Below are 20,626 nucleotides of genomic sequence, written 5' to 3'. Positions count from 1 at the left end.
TGTAAAAACGCTTCCTACCAAAAGTGTTCCCACAAATTGTCTTTATTAAGACAGGTGCAAACATCTTTTTCAAAACATTCTTATCCAAATTTAACACATTTACAACGATATTTACAGGCCATTTTGGAACGATTTTCACCAAAAGTGGATATCAAACGTTGTCTATTTTTTGATTTAACGTTGAATGTGATATATTTAGTGGTAACAGGGGGTATAGTATCTGTATAGAACAATTTCAAATCATCTTTTACTTATTATCGCTCGTTTATAAGCTTATATGCCAAAAACCACCCTAAATTAGTTGAGTGGTGTTAAAATATATGGTGTGAAAAGTTCAAAGATGATAAAGATCTCCAGTCTATTTGGATTTGGCCTTGGCGGTACTGAAAATGAAATAATACAGTAAACCAATTATTGCATGGTTTAAGTTAATATAAATTATTCAGTTATTAAGATATACAAAATAATAATAATAATAAAATACATTATTATTTAAAAAAAATTCTTACACTCTGAAATATAAAAATTGTTTCATTTGCATAATACCATACGTTGATCAATAACGTATTTCAATAATGGTATACATGTCTTTTAATAACTATACAATAATAAAATGCATAAAATAATTTCGGGTTTTCACATGATTTTAGAAACTTCTCCCACATTGTGAAAAAACGTTGAAAATTAGTTAGTTAATTTGCATTAGCTTCTAATTTTAAAATATAGTAATATACCTCAGATCAATATGTTTAGACATAATCTAAATAAACGTTTGTTTAAGCGTATTTATAGAATTTTAAATATTACGTGAGGCAAAAGAAATGTACATAGTAAGAAAAAATACCAAAATCTCTGGCGTCATTCGGAAATTATAGATGCCATACAACTTGACAAGTCAGCCTTCGGGGGGGGGGGACCTTTAGGGTTTCGTCTGAATTATTGCCCAAAAGAAAATCCTATCATTTATTAAGTCTAGTTTCAATGGTAAATTGAAAGGTCATCTATTTTATATTTTGAGAACGTTTTTAAACTAAGAAGCTTAAAAAGCCATTTTGGAAAAAATAGACCAATTTTTAACGGTATGCGTGTCTAAATGTGAACCCATTTTAAAATAAAAGGCTAAATGTGAAATATAGGGCTGAATGTGGAATAAGGGCTAAATTCGAAATAATAGGATAAATGTAAAAAAAATAAAGCAGTGGCGAAGCTAGGGGCGGCGGGGGTGGACGCCCCGGGTACTACCCGTTTGGGCGTGATTTGGGGGTCACATCCGACCGTGAAAAAAATAAAAATTTACACAAACTAGAGACTAATAAGTAGTACACCATGATATCCGCCCCGGGTGTCACCCATGCTAGCTACGCCACTGAAATAAAGGGCTACAGGGTAAGTAAAGGGGTAATGGGAAATAAATGGCTATATGTTAAATAAAAGGGTAAATGGGTAATAAAACGACTAAAATCAAACATTTTAATCCATCGAAATATTTGTTAAGGAACTACGAAATGTTTTTGATATTTATACGAACGTAAGTAATTAAATTAATATTATAATTACCGATTATATATAATTTTTAAATATATAAACATGTTTGAATGTAAAGAAGACTTTTTACATGGATTAATAAACTATAGTTTTTCGCCAACTGAACAGTTCGCGATATTTTTCCTGTAATGCAGTAGAATATAAAATAACTTGGGTGTTGGCTAAAAGTAACTTAATTAAAATAAAATAATAAGTACTTCAAATAATAAGTACTTCATGAAAAAAAGGAACTTTAGAATAAAATACTAAATACTTCATGGAAGAAGTATTTTAAAATAAAATACTAAATACTTCACGGAAAAGAGTTTTTTAAATAAAATAATAAAAACTTCATAAAAGTATTTAAAATACTAAATACACTATATTCTTCATGGGCAAAGTATTTAAAATACTAAATATCCTATATTCATCACGGACAAATTATTTAAAATAAAATACTTAGTTGTAAAATCAGGTATATCCTTAGTTGTAAAATCAGGTATATCCTTAGTTGTAAAATCAGGTATATCCTTAGTTGTAAAATCAGGTATATCCTTAGTTGTAAAATCAGGTATATCCTTAGTTGTAAAATCAGGTATATCCTTAGTTGTAAAATTAGGTATATCCTTAGTTGTAAAATTAGGTATATCCTGAGTTGTAAAATCATGTATATCCTTAGTTGTAAAATCAGGTATATCCTTAGTTGTAAAATCAGGTATATCCTTACTTGTAAAATCAGGTATATCCTTAGTTGTAAAATCAGGTATATCCTTACTTGTAAAATCAGGTATCTCAATCAGTTGACTTGTACATTTTCGTAAATGTTGATAAAGTACATTTAAAACTACAGAAATAGTATTTGTGTACTCTAGTGCTTAAAATAGTTTAGGTGAGTTTTATTATATGAGGGAATAAATTTAAATATGATAAATAAAAGCGGAAATTAGATGATCCATCATAAATATTATGGAACTTTATACTCCGTTTTATTGGGAATCCAGCTTTTTTTTAATTATAATACTTTAAAATTAATCAACTATTTAATTTAAAATTGTCAAACCTAATTTAGGCAATGGAGAAGAGATTAAAAGGATCTGGTCAAAACCGAAACACATTTAGGATTTTCACGATACAAAAAAGTTAAAATAGGAACCATATTAAATTATGGAAACCTAATAAATAAATAATTTAAACAAAATTATGCAAAAACTGGCTTAGTTTATATTTATCACAAAAACTGTCTTTAATATATCCCAAAACTACCTTGGTATTTAATAATCACAAAAACTGTCTCAATATTTAATTATTACAAAACTGTTTCAGTATTTAATTATCACAAAACTGTTTCAATATTTAAATATCACAAGTGTCTCGGTATTTAATACAGAGAAGAACTATATCAGTATTTAATTATCATAAAACATTGTATCAGTATTTAATACAGTGAAAAACTGTCTCAGTATTTAAATATAACAATGCCTCAGTATTTAATTATCAGAATGTTTCAGATTTAATTATCACAAACACTGTTTCAGTATTTAATTATCACAAACACTGTTTCAGTATTTAATTATCACAAAAATTGTCTCAGTATTTAATTATCACAAGTGTCTCAGTTTTTAATTATCATAAAACTGTCAGTATTTAATTATCACAAGACTGTCTCAGTATTTAACTATCACAAACTGTCTTCGTATTTAATTATCACAACACTGTCTCAGTATTTCATTATCACAACACTGTCTCAGCATTTAATTATCACAAACACTGAATCAGCATTTAATTATCACAAACACTGTCTTAATATTTAATTATCAAAATAACTGTCCTATAGTATTTAATTGTCACATTAACTGTCCTATAGTGTTTAATTGTCACAATAACTGTCCAATAGTATTTAATCGTCACAAAAGCTGTCTCACTATTTAATTATCACAAATGTCTCAGTATTTAATTATCAAAAATGTCTCAGTATTTAATTATCACAGGTGTCTCAGTATTTAATTATCACAATGTATCAGTATTTAATTATCACAATGTATCAGTATTTAATTATCACAATGTATCAGTATTTAATTATCACAATGTATCAGTATTTAATTACCACAAAACAATCTTAGTATTTAATTACCACAAAACTGTCTTAGTATTTAATTACCACAAAACTGTCTCAGTATTTAATTATCACAAACACTGTCTCAGTATTTATTTATCACAACACTGAATCAGCATTTAATTATCACAAACACTGTCTTAATATTTAATTATCAAAATAACTGTCCTCTAGTATTTAATTGTCACATTAACTGTCCTATAGTATTTAATTGTCACAATAACTGTCCTATAGTATTTAATCGCCACAAACTGTCTCACTATTTAATTATCACAAATGTCTCACTATTTAATTATCACAAATGTCTCAGCATTTAATTATCACAAATGTCTCAGTATTTAATTATCACAAGTGTCTCAGTATTTAATTATCACAAGTGTCTCAGTATTTAATTATCACAAGTGTCTCAGTATTTATTTATCACAACTGTCTCAGTATTTAATTATCACAAGAGTCTCTGTATTTATTTATCACAACTAGCTGTCTCAGTATTTATTTATCACAACTAGCTGTCTCAGTATTTATTTATCACAACTAGCTGTCTCAGTATTTATTTATCACAACTAGCTGTCTCAGTATTTATTTATCACAACTAGCTGTCTCAGTATTTATTTATCACAACTAGCTGTCTCAGTATTTATTTATCACAACTAGCTGTCTCAGTATTTATTTATCACAACTAGCTGTCTCAGTATTTATTTATCACAACTAGCTGTCTCAGTATTTATTTATCACAACTAGCTGTCTCAGTATTTATTTATCACAACTAGCTGTCTCAGTATTTATTTATCACAACTAGCTGTCTCAGTATTTATTTATCACAACTAGCTGTCTCAGTATTTATTTATCACAACTAGCTGTCTCAGTATTTATTTATCACAACTAGCTGTCTCAGTATTTATTTATCACAACTAGCTGTCTCAGTATTTATTTATCACAACTAGCTGTCTCAGTATTTAATTATCACAATGTCTCAATATTTAATTATCACAGACCTGTCTTAGTATTTAATACAGCGCCAAACTATATCAGTATTTAATTACCACAAAACAATTATCACAGGTGTCTCAGTATTTAATTATCACAATTGTATCAGTATTTAATTATCACAAGTGTCTCAGTATTTAATTATCACAAGTGTCTCAGTATTTAATTATCACAATTGTCTCAGTATTTAATTATCACAACTAGCTGTCTCAGTATTTAATTATCACAATGTCTCAATATTTAATTATCACAATGTCTCAATATTTAATTATCACAGACCTGTCTTAGTATTTAATACAGCGACAAACTGTATCAGTATTTAATTACCACAAAACAATTATCACAGGTGTCTCAGTATTTAATTATCACAATTGTATCAGTATTTAATTATCACAATTGTATCAGTATTTAATTATCACAAGTGTCTCAGTATTTAATTATCACAAGTGTCTCAGTATTTAATTATCACAAGTGTCTCAGTATTTAATTATCACAATTGTCTCAGTATTTAATTATCACAAGTGTCTCAGTATTTATTTATCACAATGTCTCAGTATTTAATTATCACAGACCTGTCTTAGTATTTAATACAGCGCCAAACTGTATCAGTATTTAATTACCACAAAACAATTATCACAGGTGTTTCAGTATTTAATTATCACAATTGTATCAGTATTTAATTATCACAAGTGTCTCAGTATTTAATTATCACAAGTGTCTCAGTATTTAATTATCACAATTGTCTCAGTATTTAATTATCACAATTGTCTCAGTATTTATTTATCACAACTAGCTGTCTCAGTATTTATTTATCACAACTAGCTGTCTCAGTATTTAATTATCACAATGTCTCAATATTTAATTATCACAATGTATCAATATTTAATTATCACAATGTCTCAATATTTAATTATCACAGACCTGTCTTAGTATTTAATACAGCGACAAACTGTATCAGTATTTAATTACCACAAAACAATTATCACAGGTGTCTCAGTATTTAATTATCACAATTGTATCAGTATTTAATTATCACAAGTGTCTCAGTATTTAATTATCACAAGTGTCTCAGTATTTAATTATCACAAGTGTATCAGTATTTAATTATCACAATTGTCTCAGTATTTAATTATCACAAACACTGTCTCAGCATTTAATTATCACAATTGTCTCAGTATTTAATTAACACAAACACTGTCTCAGCATTTAATTATCACAAACACTATATCAATATTTAATTTTCACAAATACTATCTCAATATTTAATTATCACAAGTGTATCAGTATTTAATTACCACAAGTGTCTCAGTATTTATTTATCACGAGTGTCTCAGTATTTAATTATCACAATTGTCTCAGTATTTAATTATCACAAGTGTCTCAGTATTTAATTATCCCAAGTGTCTCAGTATTTATTTATCACAATGTCTCAGTATTTAATTATCACAGACCTGTCTTAGTATTTAATACAGCGCCAAACTGTATCAGTATTTAATTACCACAAAACAATTATCACAAGTGTCTCAGTATTTAATTATCACAATTGTCTCAGTATTTAATTATCACAATTGTCTCAGTATTTAATTATCACAAGTGTCTCAGTATTTAATTATCACAAGTGTCTCAGTATTTAATTATAACAATTGTCTCAGTATTTAATTATCACAAGTGTCTCCGTATTTATTTATCACAACTGTCTCAGTATTTAATTATCACAAGAGTCTCAGTATTTATTTATCACAACTAGCTGTCTCAGTATTTATTTATCACAAGTGTCTCAGTATTTAATTATCACAAGTGTCTCAGTATTTAATTATCACAAGTGTCTCAGTATTTAATTATCACAAGTGTATCAGTATTTATTTATCACAACTGTCTCAGTATTTAATTACCACAAGAGTCTCAGTATTTATTTATCACAACTAGCTGTCTCAGTATTTATTTATCACAACTATAGCTGTCTCAGTATTTATTTATCACAATGTCTCAGTATTTAATTATCACAGACCTGTCTTAGTATTTAATACAGCGCCAAACTGTATCAGTATTTAATTACCACAAAACAATTATCACAAGTGTCTCAGTATTTAATTATCACAATTGTCTCAGTATTTAATTATCACAAGTGTCTCAGTATTTAATTATCACAATTGTCTCAGTATTTAATTATCACAATTGTCTCAGTATTTAATTATCACAAGTGTCTCAGTATTTAATTATCACAAGTGTCTCAGTATTTAATTATCACAAGTGTCTCAGTATTTAATTATCACAATTGTCTCAGTATTTAATTATCACAACTGTCTCAGTATTTAATTATCACAAGAGTCTCAGTATTTATTTATCACAACTAGCTGTCTCAGTATTTATTTATCACAATGTCTCAGTATTTAATTATCACAGACCTGTCTTAGTATTTAATACAGCGCCAAACTGTATCAGTATTTAATTACCACAAAACAATTATCACAAGTGTCTCAGTATTTAATTATCACAATTGTCTCAGTATTTAATTATCACAAGTGTCTCAGTATTTAATTATCACAATTGTCTCAGTATTTAATTATCACAGACCTGTCTTAGTATTTAATACAGCGCAAAACTGTATCAGTATTTAATTACCACAAAACAATTATCACAAGTGTCTCAGTATTTAATTATCACATACACTATCTAAATATATAATTATCACAGACACTATCTCAATATTTAATTATCAAAAACACTATCTCAATATTTAATTATCACAAACACTATCTCAATATTTAATTATCACAAACACTATCTCAATATTTAATTATCACAAACACTATCTCAATATTTAATTATCACAAACAATATCTCAATATTTAATTATCACAAACACTATCTCAATATTTAATTATCACAAACACTATCTCAATATTTAATTATCACAAACACTATCTCAATATTTAATTATCACAAACACTATCTCAATATTTAATTATCACAAACACTATCTCAATATTTAATTATCACAAACACTATCTCAAGATTTAATTATCACAACTGTATCAGTATTTAAGTACCACAAAACTGTCTTAGTATTTAATACAGCGCAAAACTGTATCAGTATTTAATTACCACAAAACAATTATCACAAGTGTCTCAGTATTTATTTATCACAAGTGTCTCAGTATTTATTTATCACAAGTGTCTCAGTATTTATTTATCACAAGTGTCTCAGTATTTAATTATCACAATTGTGACAATTGTCTCAGTATTTATTTATCACAAGTGTCTCAGTATTTAATTATCACAATTGTGACAATTGTCTCAGTATTTAATTATCACAATTGTGACAATTGTCTCAGTATTTAATTATCACAATTGTGACAATTGTCTCAGTATTTAATTATCACAATTGTGACAATTGTCTCAGTATTTAATTATCACAATTGTGACAATTGTCTCAGTATTTAATTATCACAATTGTGACAATTGTCTCAGTATTTAATTATCACAAGTGTCTCAGTATTTAATTATAACAAGTGTCTCAGTATTTAATTATCACAAGTGACTCAGTATTTAATTATCACAAAACTGTCTCAGTATTTAATTATCACAAAACAGTCTCCGTATTAAATTATCTCAAAACTGTCTCCGTATTCAATTATCACAAAACTGTATCAGAATTTAATTGATAATACTTTATTGTCAGGATAGAGAAAGTGAAATACACTTATGGGGCTCCTGAGTACGCACTTATATTACGTACACCAAGCATTCAAAAACAATATTAAGATAAAACAAATAATACAAAACAAGATTACCAACACAAGACAGAGATAAACAAGACGTACGACGGTCAGAATACACACAATCCTCCTAATGTGTTAAGTTTGTTTGAGCTATTCACAGCAACCTGCAGCGCCGTTATCACAACCAAAATATATCCACGGTCACACATATATACAAATTTACACTTATTTGTTACTTCTAGTCATACTTTGAAAGCATCGAAGATTCCTTCGATCAGTGTAACTCTTATTTTTTACTTCTGATAACACTTATTTGTTACTACTAGTCAGCCGTTGAGTGTCACACTTATTTCTTCTGGTTATACGACAAAGACTAGTTCGATTAGTTTCATACTTATTTGTTACTTCTTATCACACTTATTTGTTACTTCGGATCACACTTATTTCTTACTTCTGATCACACTTATTTGTTACGTTGAGTGTCACACTTATTACTTCTGGTCATACGCCGAAGACTAGGTAGATCAGTGTCATACTTAATTGTTACTTCTGGTCATACGTTGAAAGCGCGGCCCACTCTGAACGGCCTTGAAAAACGCCAGAGGGAAACGGGCGCGTAGACCTTTATAAACACGCGGTTTTACAATGTTGGAAATTGCGGGGGTTCGTATACGCTGCCCAAAAAACCTTACTTAGAATTAAATTTAAGGAATGTTTTTACAATTCTAGGTTATATGTAAACCACAGCTATTCAAAAATATAACTTTCATGAAAATCGGACTTAAATATGTAGATTTTTAGGCGGAAATATAAAACCACGAAAATTGGGGTCCCGTAAATTACCCTGAAAATTATTCTTAAATTTAATATTTACTGATATGACCGAAGTTGTAGGTCCGCTGAATCCTAACCTATCCAATGATATTTTTTTTAACGTTATCGGACTTAATTTTAAACAAAATATCTACCACATAAAGGAAATCACCGAAAATAGTAAATTGGGCAAATTCCCAACTTCTTGGGCTCCGATTTGAAACCTTTATGAAAGGCTATCAATGGTAATATATGTACTTTTGAACGAGATATCATTGACTCTTCTAGTTATAACCGTTGAAGAGGTATGCGTGACACGGCGCCATCGGCGGCAACGGCTACACTGTACGTGAGACTAATACACACAAATCCTTAGGATTGTGTGTAAAAAGAAACAAAGTGGGTAAGGGGTTGATGAGACTGGAAATAATACGGATAATAAGAAAACTAAGCGGAACAGTATAAAAATTATGTACAGACAAGAACAGGTGAATTGGGGAAGCTAAAGAGATTAAGCGGTAAATAGTACTACACACTATACAATAATATAAAACTAATTCTGATATTTACAAACGTGATTTAAAAGAACCAACCGAGGATTTAGTTTTGACGGCAGAGGGGAGCTCATTCCAGTGGTTAATAATACGTTGAGTGAAAAGGACAATCTTAAAAGTTTCAATGAGTGTCTCCGTATTCAATTATCACAAAACTGTATCAGAATTTAATTATCACAATTGTCTCAGTATTTAATTATCACAAACACTGCCTCAGTATTTAATTATCACAAACACTGCCTCAGTATGTAATTATCACAAACACTGCCTCAGTATGTAATTATTACAAACATTGTCTCAGTATTCAATACAGCGCAAAACTGTCTCAGTATTAAATTATGACAATAACAGTCCTATAGTATTTAATTGTCACAATAACAGTCCTATAGTATTTAATTGTCACAATAACAGTCCTATAGTATTTAATTGTCACAAAAATTGTATCAGTATTTAATTATCACAATAACAGTCCTATAGTATTTAATTGTCACAAAAATTGTATCAGTATTTAATTATCACAATAACAGTCCTATAGTATTTAATTATCACAATAAAAGTCCTATAGTATTTAATTGTCACAATAACAGTCCTATAGTATTTAATTGTCACAATAACAGTCCTATAGTATTTAATTGTCACAATAACAGTCCTATAGTATTTAATTGTCACAATAACATTCCTATAGTATTTAATTGTCACAATAACAGCCGTATAGTATTTAATTATCCCAATAACAGTCCTATAGTATTTAATTGTTTGAAACATACGCAGGCTAACGCTGATGATTTTTCTAAACGCTTTTTAGGAGAAATCCTAGTGCGGGGCAAAGTTCATCATATATCTAGTTTCTAAAACTATTACATGGCGGAAAATGATTGACTAATTAGTACATATTCCTACGCAGTGTAATTTTAACATTTTACGTGGTTAGGGAAAGTAATACGTGGGGTTAAGTAATAGGGCCGTGATGCGGTGTGTACATCCGCGGTTTGGTGGGAAATTTTTAATTTTTTTTGTCCTATATTATATATATTATAATTGTGTTTAAAGTGACACACCGGCGTTTGAATTTAACCAGTTTCACGAGCTTGTTTCAAGAAGATGATTGGTCGTATCAGATCTGCTACCATTTGGTAAATCCTTGCCGAATTCTTTCAAACGCCTGTGTGGATCTTAAAATTAATTTTTAAAGTGAAAATAAGCAGCTATGTTGGGGTATAAAAGCAGGTAAATAACCCTGATGTACCTCCCAACGTAAAGGTACTGTCACGAGCAAAAACTTAATTTGGAAATCGTTCAATTTTAGCAGATTTTGATTTTAGCGAAATGTTGGGACTCTGAGGACTTGTTGGGAGCCTTGCGAGTATAAATACTTAAAGCATAATCAGTGCCTATAAAAAGTCATAAAAATTCCAACTTGATCTCATTTCGTTAATTCACGAAAAAAGGTGGTAGGGATGACTTGTCATCCTTGACTTCGTCCTGGGAAAATGTGAAAAACTAGATAGGTTAAGCCCATAACAGAACACATGTATGGAGAACTAGTACACTCTGTTTGAAAAGTCTTCGACAGCTGAAATTTTTGCCTTCTTTTTAATTCTGCTAGAAAACTATAATAGATAGCTCGATGAAACCAATTGCAATTTTTATTTATTTTCCAATATCTTTCGTTATTTATCGGTTTCGTCCGCCAAAAATTAATAGTTTGGCAGGAACCGTCAAAACTCATTTTTGGCAACTGTTTAAATATTGGTTCTACGGCACTGACTCGCGCGTTTTTGAATTCACAATGGTCGGTTCATATTTAGAAAGTGGAAAAATTATCCCTCTACAACCAACGGTTGAGAAGTTATCGCGTTTCCAAATTGTCGTCGAAGTTGCGTTATTTATAATCGCTTGATGAATTTTAGGTGTTTCCTAGTTTCGAGGAAAGTTTGGAAACGCTATAACTTCTCAACCGTTGGTTGTAGAGGGATAATTTTTCCACTTTCTAAATATGAACCGACCATTGTGAATTCAAAAACGGGAGAGTCAGTGCCGTAGAACCAATATTTAAAAAGTTGTAAAAAATGAGTTTTGACGGTTCCCGCCAAACTATTAATTTTTGGTGGACGAAACCAATAAATAACGAAAGATATTGGAAAATAAATAAAAGTTGCAATTGGTTTCATTAAACTATCTATTATAGTTTTCTAGCAGAATTAAAAAGAGGGCAAAAATTTCAGCTGTCGAAGACTTTTCAAACAGAGTGTACATCTACAATCGTACACGTTTTGTGGTACATGTAAACAGAAATTGTATGGGTATATATATTTTACTATATTAAACACAGGTTGTAAAAATTTCCTTTACTGGATGGTGCCCATACATGTATATCTAAACAGGTACAAGCATACAAACTCAACATCAAAATAGAATCAATAAAAGCAAAATACTTTCAGGAATAGAGTTGAGTCTGGTGGAAGTATTGAAGGGAATGACCACTGGACAACACATCGCATTTATCGAGAATTAATCATGAAATTACGCGTGCGCTAAACACAGGATATATTCTTTAAAGATTAAATGCTGGAAGTTTTGCAAATTTGGATGCAAGTTTTATAAATTTGTTTTTGGAATTTTTGGACTACTAATTGGTCAGTCTCTAAATGTTGGAAGTCCAGAGGTACAGGACCCAAACTATTTACAGTGTACTTTAATTATGACGTACAACGGTACAAGAAATAGGTATTGCGTCTTTTGAGAGATGTTAGCCAAAATGGTGCTGGAAGTTTTGCAAATTTGGACGTAAGTTTTGGTCTTTTTTAACTGTTAATTGGTCAGTCACTAAATTCAGGGGTCCAGATGGGCAACTTAGACAGATTTTGTTCGTGTGGGGTAGTCCAGATGGGCAACAAATTCCCTACATGATGATTGGGGTACCATTATAATTACATAAAACAAATTTTACCTCAATAAAATATTTTGGGAAATTTCAATATAATGTTCAACTTAAAATGGAAATTTTATTTTTTATATCGGTGCCAAAATCAAACTACTTAAAACCGTAGCTCAGAAGGCGTGAAAAATTCAAGTAGAGGCACAAAAATGTTTAGCTACGTAGTGACACAGCGTCCTTCAATTTTCGAGCAAGAAAGTATGAAACAATGAACGAAAAACATCTATCGAAAACTCGGAAAACGACGGGTAGAATGTCGGAATGAGTATTTCAATTTTTCCCCCGATAGATTTAAATGGGCACAATTGGGGCGATCACGTGACTAGGAGAGTCCAATACCTGCGCCGAGATTTCGATCGTGAATTCGGCTTCTTTGAGCGCTTCACCAGGGGACCCCAAACTTTCCCCATTGAATACTGGGCTTTCGCCAAGAACGGTCGACCTTTCACTACAATCCAAAAATCGGTTAAAATTGTTTAAAATCCCAAAGTATTCACCGATGTTCGATACGCCATACGATCAGCTAACATTTCTTTTGAATTATAAAGATATGTCAAACACGGGGACTTCCGCTGGTTCATCAGCTGCGGGCCGAGGTATGGAGCGACCAATAAAATTTGTGGTTTATTTTTTGTATGATTATGTAATAAAGCGGCGCGAGCAAACGCTTAATGGGCCAGAATATTAATTAAGGCTCATTTAACATAGACATAGGTTTTTTTAAGTTATTAACGCTTATTAATCTTAATTAACCGGTTCTTACTTAAATTATTTCGCTAATTTATCAACTTTTCTATTTAAAAATTGCTCTCATTAGAAAGATTTTATCCAAAGGTAGGGATGATATTATAATTATACGTAATTTTATATTCTCTGTTTTCGTCTTTTTGAAGGTTTGGATCTTGTTCTTACATTTTTATATCATAAATTAATTGCGTCATTTAATTGTTATTATTAAGCGTTTTGTTTAACAATTACGAATTTATGATTAATTGTTAAGCCTTGGCTAAGTGTTATTATAAGTTTTTTATTTTCAGTTGATTTAAGTTCTTCCTATCTTAAGAAACGGTAATATGTATCCATTGTCTTATCTTGTAGGGTTTTCCAAACATACACATGTACTCGTATAATCAACCTGAATACGAATCTGACTCCCTTAACGGAGATTCACATGTGATATCGGATCTATTGATACAGTCACTTGTTAAGGAAATGGATAAACCAGAAAATACAGCCAAAAATCTATTTTGGCGGAAATTGCACCTAAGTAGGGCTAAACTTAAGGCATCTAGTCGGACTTCAGCACTGCTATCTGGATTTGCAATGGTATGTTTATGTTAAATTTTGATTTACGATACTTCTGATTAGTGTGGTTAAAATATCTCTTAGACTTACTCTTGTTAAAGCTGTTTGAGCGTTTGCTACAGCTGTTTAACTATACAGCTAATTCTTACATTTATAAAAAGTATTTTTATTGTATATTCCACCAAGTTTTGTAATTTTATACACAAATATTCAATATTTGAATGTAATTTTTGGTTAAAAATTAAAATTTAAGTTTTTGTAGTATAAATTTAAAATTTATTATTTTTGGAAAATATTAAATTAAGACTACTCTGAAATAGTAAAAATATTACATTTAGTATTTCATTGTCCATTTAAAATTAAAGGATTGCTAACTAGGTTGACTTTTTACATATTTTCGAGATGTTGAAATTTTCTTATACCATTATCAGGTGGCTATGGTGGAAGTTCAACTGACATCTGCAGTACCAAAAGGTTTACTGATAGCCTTCAGCATATGTACCACCCTGCTAGTTGCGATTCACATGTTAGCCCTAATGATATCAACGTGTATTCTGCCCAACATTGAATCTGTTGCAAGCGTGCACCCCAGTTCCGCCATATTGGAATCTCCGCACGAAAAAATGCACATCTACATAGAGACAGCCTGGGCTTGCTCAACTGTTTTTGGAATATTGCTATTTTTATCCGAAATTGCCATTCTTTCTTGGGTTAAATTCTACGAATATAGTCAGGAAGCCGCCATAGCATCTACGGCCATATTAGTTCCATTGCTGTTTGTGTTTATTGGATTCGCAATTCATTTTTATCGCAAACTAGTTGCCCACCAATACCAAAGTTCTGAGAAACGCATTCAAGAGTTAGAGAGCATGGTCAATCATATTCATAACGTAGATGGGGAATTAAGAATGGCTCAGAATTCAAACGGGCTTCCTGGAATTCAAGAAGTGTGATTATTTCACCGAGATTAACTTCTTATTGTTATATACTTTCATTTTTTTTTGATAAAACCTCACATTGAGGTTGACAGATTTAATTAAAGGCAAATGTTCGGATGCCTTAAACATTTCCTTACCAAATACGTAGTTTTAAGTTGTAAAATATACCAATTTTGTTTATTTAAAAAAATGTTCAATTCGTTTCGTTTACTAAAAGACTAGGGTTGAGAAAGTTAAAGAATTTTTAATTTGCACAGTATTTAGGCTAAATTTCTTTCGTTAAAACTATTTAAAAAAGAATTGTTTGATGAATAACTCTGCTAGGGCTTTGGATCGTAGTTACGAAACTGAACGTAAATGACGGAAAGTTGTCTCGCCATAATGAAGTTCCTTGAATTTCCATTAAATTTTTTACTTTTTACTGCAATGTTAAAATGGTGTTCTCAGAAGTAAATATTTCTATTGTTACCTATTATTTCCTCTTTAATATAATGTTATCAATTTAGAAAAATTATCCAATTAAAGGGCCATATTGGCATCTGAATTTTACTACTTTACCAGGGTAATAGGGTTGAACAAATCCTAGAATACGATTAATTGGGTTGTTTATATCAAGGTATTGAAGCTAATCAACTTTCACTCTAACTTTTCCTAGGCTGGTGTTGCCTGTTCTAGTTCGTAAAGTGAAATGTTATTAAATTCAACTGTGTTTTATTTCTCGCAAAGCAACATGAATTTCATAAATTAACTTGAAATTCTTTACTGGATTTAAACAATATATAATTTTAATATACAACAAGCCAAGGTAGCAAAGCAATCTTAATTTCTAATTAATTTAATTATTTTTAAATATTTAAAACGTTATAGTGTTAGCCAAAGGCCTTAGACACCAAAGTTTATTCTCAAAAAGAAACGAAATTACGCCTAAATTATGTAAAAAAACTGCCAAAGCGAAGAAGAGAGAGAAATGTACAAACTTAATTTAAACATTGTAAAAAAAAAATGGCAAAGTTTAATATATTTTCTCAAAAATGATAAAAGAATGATGTAAATAGTATTTTTATCCACATAGTGTTTAGTGTATTTTACAATTTCGTGTTATAAGCTTGAAGGAGAAAAAACAAGAATGAAAAAAATGCATTTAAAAATCATGTTGAATTGTAAAAGCGACTTAAAACAAATCATATTGACTTTATCCTAGTAGAGCTTTCTCATTTACCACCGACTATTTCTTAGGTCTTCCTAGATAGGTTTTCTCGCGTTAATGTTACAATTATCATATTCCCCTGTTCTCATATTGTACCGAGCAATAATTCATTTTATATTTTTCATGCCAAAAAGGTTTTTCAGGCTCTCTTAACTGGGTCGTATTGTCACGGGCCATTAACCTATCTGATCTCTGTATGTGTAATATATTACGAAAAATAAAATATACTCACAATGTTCTCAACAACTATTATTTATAGCGTCATCATGCCATATTCCCTCCGTTACTGTCCCACCTTCGGCGTTTTCTAATTTTCCTGGGCCATTTCGCTGGTTATTGTACCAGTTGCCTTCGTACGTTAAGCCATTTCCTATTTAAAATTGAATTTATATCACACTATTTACTAAATTAAAAAAATGGTTTATCATAGTTTCTAAAATCTATTGTCCCCTTAATTTCCAAATTGAATGTTGCGAATAAGTAACCTAACGAGAATCAGCAAACAGTCAAGACTTAATTCAGCACAGCGCCCTCTAGTGTCTAAATTGGTTGTACTATCAATGACGATAATATACTACTCATTCGTTTTCAAATTCAAGTGAGAGCACTGTCAGTGTTGAAATAAAAAAAGATTTGGTAAGAAAATTAATACTAAAACAGATCGAAGTATCATCCTTAAGTTACTCACGGTTAACACCGATCTCAAATTCTGGGTACTTACATCTAATACTACCCAAAAATGGGAAAATTATGATTTATTGGGCAGTTTCACAAAATAAAAGCCTACGTTACCATAATTAATTCTTCCAAATCCACATCTCAGATCGGCTTTCCATTGCCCATGATAAACACTGCCATCACTGTACAACATCTTTCCTTCACCATCTCTTCGACCTTTGACCCAATGGCCCTCGTAAACTCCACCATTTTGGTAGAAATTAACACCGAACCCCTAATGAAATGAAATTAGAAATAGTAATTTTCCTCAGGTGCGGGGTATAACTTACATTAATTTCTTATAACTTCGTACTTACGTTTCTGCGATCATTTTCCCAATACCCAACATAAACTCTTGTCACTTTGCTCTCATTTTGACAGCTCAGAATGCCGTGTCCATTTCTAGAACCATTTCTCCAATCTCCACTGTACATGTAGCCAGACCTAATCCAATAATGCACACCTTTACCTGTAATTATGTTAAATTTCAAATACAGTTGAATATCATACGAATAAGGTATCAAGATATGTTAATACCATGCTTTTGATCATTTTTCCACTCCCCCACATAGTAATCACCATTCAGGTCATAAATAGCACTTCTAAGTCCATTTCTTTTTGATTTGTTTTCTAATATTTTGGAAGGAGCTTCCCTGTTTAGCTTGTTCATATAAGCTGCACGTGGATTTTTGAACTAAGCCTTGTACTGTCAAATTCAAATGGAACTACAAAAAACAATTTATACAAAAAGAGTACTAAAATAGAACACAGCTTATCGTTACACAGTGGTGTCCTCCAAACGGTTGGAAAATAACTTGAATCTGTAAAAAACCAATGATAACATAACAAAAACTAATTACGCCCCCGGGTGGGCTCGAACCACCAACCTTTCGGTTAACAGCCGAACGCGCTAACCATTTGCGCCACGGAGGCTCATGGCATCGCAACCATATCTATACAATTTCTACTTATTTTCTTCGTGAAATTCAAAATTGACCTACTTACGCCATCTACACACATTCAACAAATACATTAGACTATCATAGATGGAGCCAAGCACTCAATGTTTATATTTTAGAGTGATGTGGACAATCTTTCTGATTGGCCGTTCGGAATTAAGTGACGTCATGCAACGCGGCGTTTCCATAACGAACGAAATTCCGGCTTAACAACCAATGAAAAGTACTGTTTTTATACTTTTCTAGATCAAAGTTCAAGTAAATTGAAGTAACTATATGAAATATTATATCATATATAGAGATAAGGAAGCAAGAGTATGATAAAAAAAAATAATTTATTTTAGGGAGTAAATATCTTAAAATTATAAAATTAGCTAATGATTAGTTAAGTATCTTTATCGCTAAATGTTTTACAAAAGCTTTAAACATGGCAAATACGTTATTTGGTCAGACTGATTTCCTTGATTCAATACTTTCTGCTGAAGATGATGAGTTCCTGAAGAATGATTTGGGTTTTGGCTTCATGGAAGATAGTTTAAATCTAAAGGAGCCAGCAATTCAGGTCATAGAAGAAAACAACATCGTTCAATACAATGATGATTTTTGGAAGTCTTTCCTAAATCTATCCGAAACAAATATTGAAAACTCCTTCAATGCCAGTAGTCCTGAAAGCCTGGAACAACTGAGTCCGCAGAGCAGCAATTCATCCGAACGATGCCCTAGTACGAACGATTCCTTCGTTCAACCAGTCAACACAAGTTCATCTGATGCCTATGAAGAAGATCCATTACAAATTGCTGCGCAAGAAATTGTATTTACAAGTGAAGGGGAGAATTTTGCAGAAATATCAGACGATGAGGCTATGGACAATGATGTAATATGTCTGACGGAGGAAGAGACACGCATGTTTCAAAAGGAAGGCTTGAGCCTACCGCGTCATTTACCATTGACCAAGCAAGAAGAAAAAGATTTGAAGATGATACGTCGCAAACTCCGCAACAAACAATCTGCCCAAGACAGCCGGAAACGTAAAAAGCAGTACGTTGATGGGCTTGAATCCAGGGTTCGACATTGCACAGTGCAGAATGCTGCACTACGAAAGAGGGTGCAAATTTTGGAGAAGCAGAATGTGTCGTTACTGGCGCAACTGAAACAATTCCAAGCATTAATCACAGTCACTGCGAAACCAGCGAAAACCAGTACTTGCGTTATGGTATTGTTGTTATCATTTGCATTGCTTATAATGCCAAATATCAAACCCTCATCATGGGGAATGTCACAAGACGGAGGAGTTGCAAAAATTGCCCCACAAATGGGCAGAAATCTGCTTCACACGAGTGATCCAGTTGATCAATTTACACCAAAGAACAACCCTTTGAAGGAGAATGCGGAGATTCTAAATATCGGTGATGCTTTGAACATGACTGACGCTAACTTTCAATTGGAACGCAATTTGCCAATTGCTGGTAATGAAGACAACTGCAGAAGTTCAAATTCTTGCGGGAATGGTGGCAGGAGGAAAATTGTTGTGCAAGTTTTGGAAGATTTTTAACTTTTGGTCAGTTTATTTTAAAACTTTCATATATATTTACTATGTTAATGTATCAGTTTTTTTTTGAAAAATTGTATTTTGAAATATATGTGCTGCAATAGATTTATTTCGTAATAAACAATTGAGTGCCGATTTTATCAAATTAATGATGCCTTAGCTTTTCTTATTAACTATTAATAATTTCATATTAGAAATAAAGTTGAGTTATAATACGTCTATCTATAATATTTTTTTCCATCTCAAAACGTCAACCCAATAATAATATTATATCCAAGAACTAGCATCTAGCATGCACAGTTGCACACTGCGTGTTAATGCAAGATCACTGTCAAGTCCATTCATGGTAACTTAATACAACCTACGTAGGTAGGGGCAGGGCTAAGCGTTTTTACTTATGGGAACCTTGGGCCTGGGCTAAGCTGAAACCTACTATGTAGACTTTGCCTCATCAATGGGGGCGGTCATAATATTTATTTATTTATTTATTTGCAAGATAGTTCTTTATTAACTCAACAAAAGATCTAGGACCCATCACGTCAAGACAAATGGAGATAAATTATATACAGGAATTAGAGAGTTTAGTGCACTATATGCAAAAGTAAATGGTCCATATTCGACTAACGGGAGGCAGAAAGGCAGAAAATAAATCATATAATTCGAGATAGTTTGACAGCTCCTTCCGAAACTGAGCTTGGTTGGGGAGTCCCTTTAGGTGGTCCGGCAGGGAGTTCCAGTCGCGTATGGACGAACGGAGGAAAGAGTGCTTTCGGCATGCGAGACGGAAACCCGGAAACACCACTGAGGCTGTGTGAATTGTGATTTCCACGTGGTCGGCGGAACCAAGGATCCTATATGTTAGCAGGATAGGTAGCCCTCCGGCCAGCTCGTGTTTTCAAAACGCCGGCAGTGCCGTCGATATTAAGAGAGCCTCTAAACGTGGGACGTCTTGTTTCTATTCCCTCAAGGACCAATTTTGTCGGTGCTTCCTCCATGTTTGGTCCTTGACGGAATCTAAAGACGGATTCTCTATCGCGCATGACCCACCGACGGCGCTGCCATTTTTTGTCCCTCGCCTCATATCCTTCTAACATATAGGATCCTTGGCGGAACTAATGGGAGGCTGTCGCTGTTCGCGGAGCAAGAGCTCCCCCGTGGCGGTGAGCGACGGTGTTTACAGTATTTTTACCAACCTTGGTTCACGATAACGAGGCGCTTGAACCGGCGCCGAGAGGCAAGCGTGTTCCACTTGAAGTGGGTGAGGACATTGGTCATACAGGTGCTCCAGGAGAAACCGATG

General features: G+C 32.0%; 3 protein-coding genes and 1 non-coding gene across 7 annotated transcripts; 2 read left to right on the top strand and 2 right to left on the bottom strand.

Annotated features, from left to right (window-relative positions):
* Nucleotides 1-166: 166 nt before the first annotated feature.
* On the bottom strand, nucleotides 167-17,730 carry LOC149958629 (uncharacterized). 4 transcript variants are annotated; one of them, XM_090165974.1, is made up of 6 exons: nucleotides 17,706-17,729; nucleotides 17,356-17,639; nucleotides 17,136-17,287; nucleotides 16,894-17,053; nucleotides 16,334-16,471; nucleotides 167-383 (listed from the first exon to the last, which is right to left on the bottom strand). In XM_090165974.1, exons 2-5 carry the CDS (start codon nucleotides 17,486-17,488, stop codon nucleotides 16,341-16,343), a joined length of 576 nt encoding a protein of 191 aa, XP_090022100.1. In that variant the 5' UTR covers nucleotides 17,489-17,639; nucleotides 17,706-17,729; the 3' UTR covers nucleotides 167-383; nucleotides 16,334-16,340. The 4 variants fall into 4 exon arrangements, with proteins under 4 accessions (XP_090022100.1, XP_090022101.1, XP_090022097.1 ...); XM_090165975.1 differs by lacking the exon at nucleotides 167-383 and adding an exon at nucleotides 11,181-11,195 and having other exon boundaries at nucleotides 17,706-17,730; XM_090165971.1 differs by lacking the exon at nucleotides 167-383 and adding an exon at nucleotides 15,918-15,999 and having other exon boundaries at nucleotides 17,706-17,727.
* Orai (calcium release-activated calcium channel protein orai) lies at nucleotides 12,988-16,339 on the top strand. The gene is made up of 3 exons (XM_090165970.1): nucleotides 12,988-13,247; nucleotides 13,750-13,977; nucleotides 14,388-16,339. The coding sequence occupies exons 2-3, from the start codon at nucleotides 13,768-13,770 to the stop codon at nucleotides 14,907-14,909; spliced, it is 732 nt and encodes a 243-aa protein (XP_090022096.1). The 5' UTR covers nucleotides 12,988-13,247; nucleotides 13,750-13,767; the 3' UTR covers nucleotides 14,910-16,339.
* Nucleotides 17,678-17,751, bottom strand: TRNAN-GUU (transfer RNA asparagine (anticodon GUU)). The gene has a single exon. It is a non-coding gene; the product is annotated as a tRNA-Asn (tRNA).
* A 293-nt stretch (nucleotides 17,752-18,044) lies between these two features.
* LOC149958627 (uncharacterized) lies at nucleotides 18,045-19,475 on the top strand. Its single transcript, XM_090165969.1, has one exon. It carries the CDS (start codon nucleotides 18,205-18,207, stop codon nucleotides 19,327-19,329), a length of 1,125 nt encoding a protein of 374 aa, XP_090022095.1. The 5' UTR covers nucleotides 18,045-18,204; the 3' UTR covers nucleotides 19,330-19,475.
* The last annotated feature ends 1,151 nt before the right edge of the window (nucleotides 19,476-20,626 follow it).

This window comes from Leiobunum rupestre, chromosome 2 (genome assembly GCF_980474605.1).
Source record: "Leiobunum rupestre chromosome 2, qqLeiRupe1.1.hap1, whole genome shotgun sequence".
Taxonomy (NCBI): Eukaryota; Metazoa; Arthropoda; class Arachnida; order Opiliones; family Sclerosomatidae; genus Leiobunum; species Leiobunum rupestre.
This window is presented reverse-complemented; position numbering and strand designations above follow the sequence as displayed.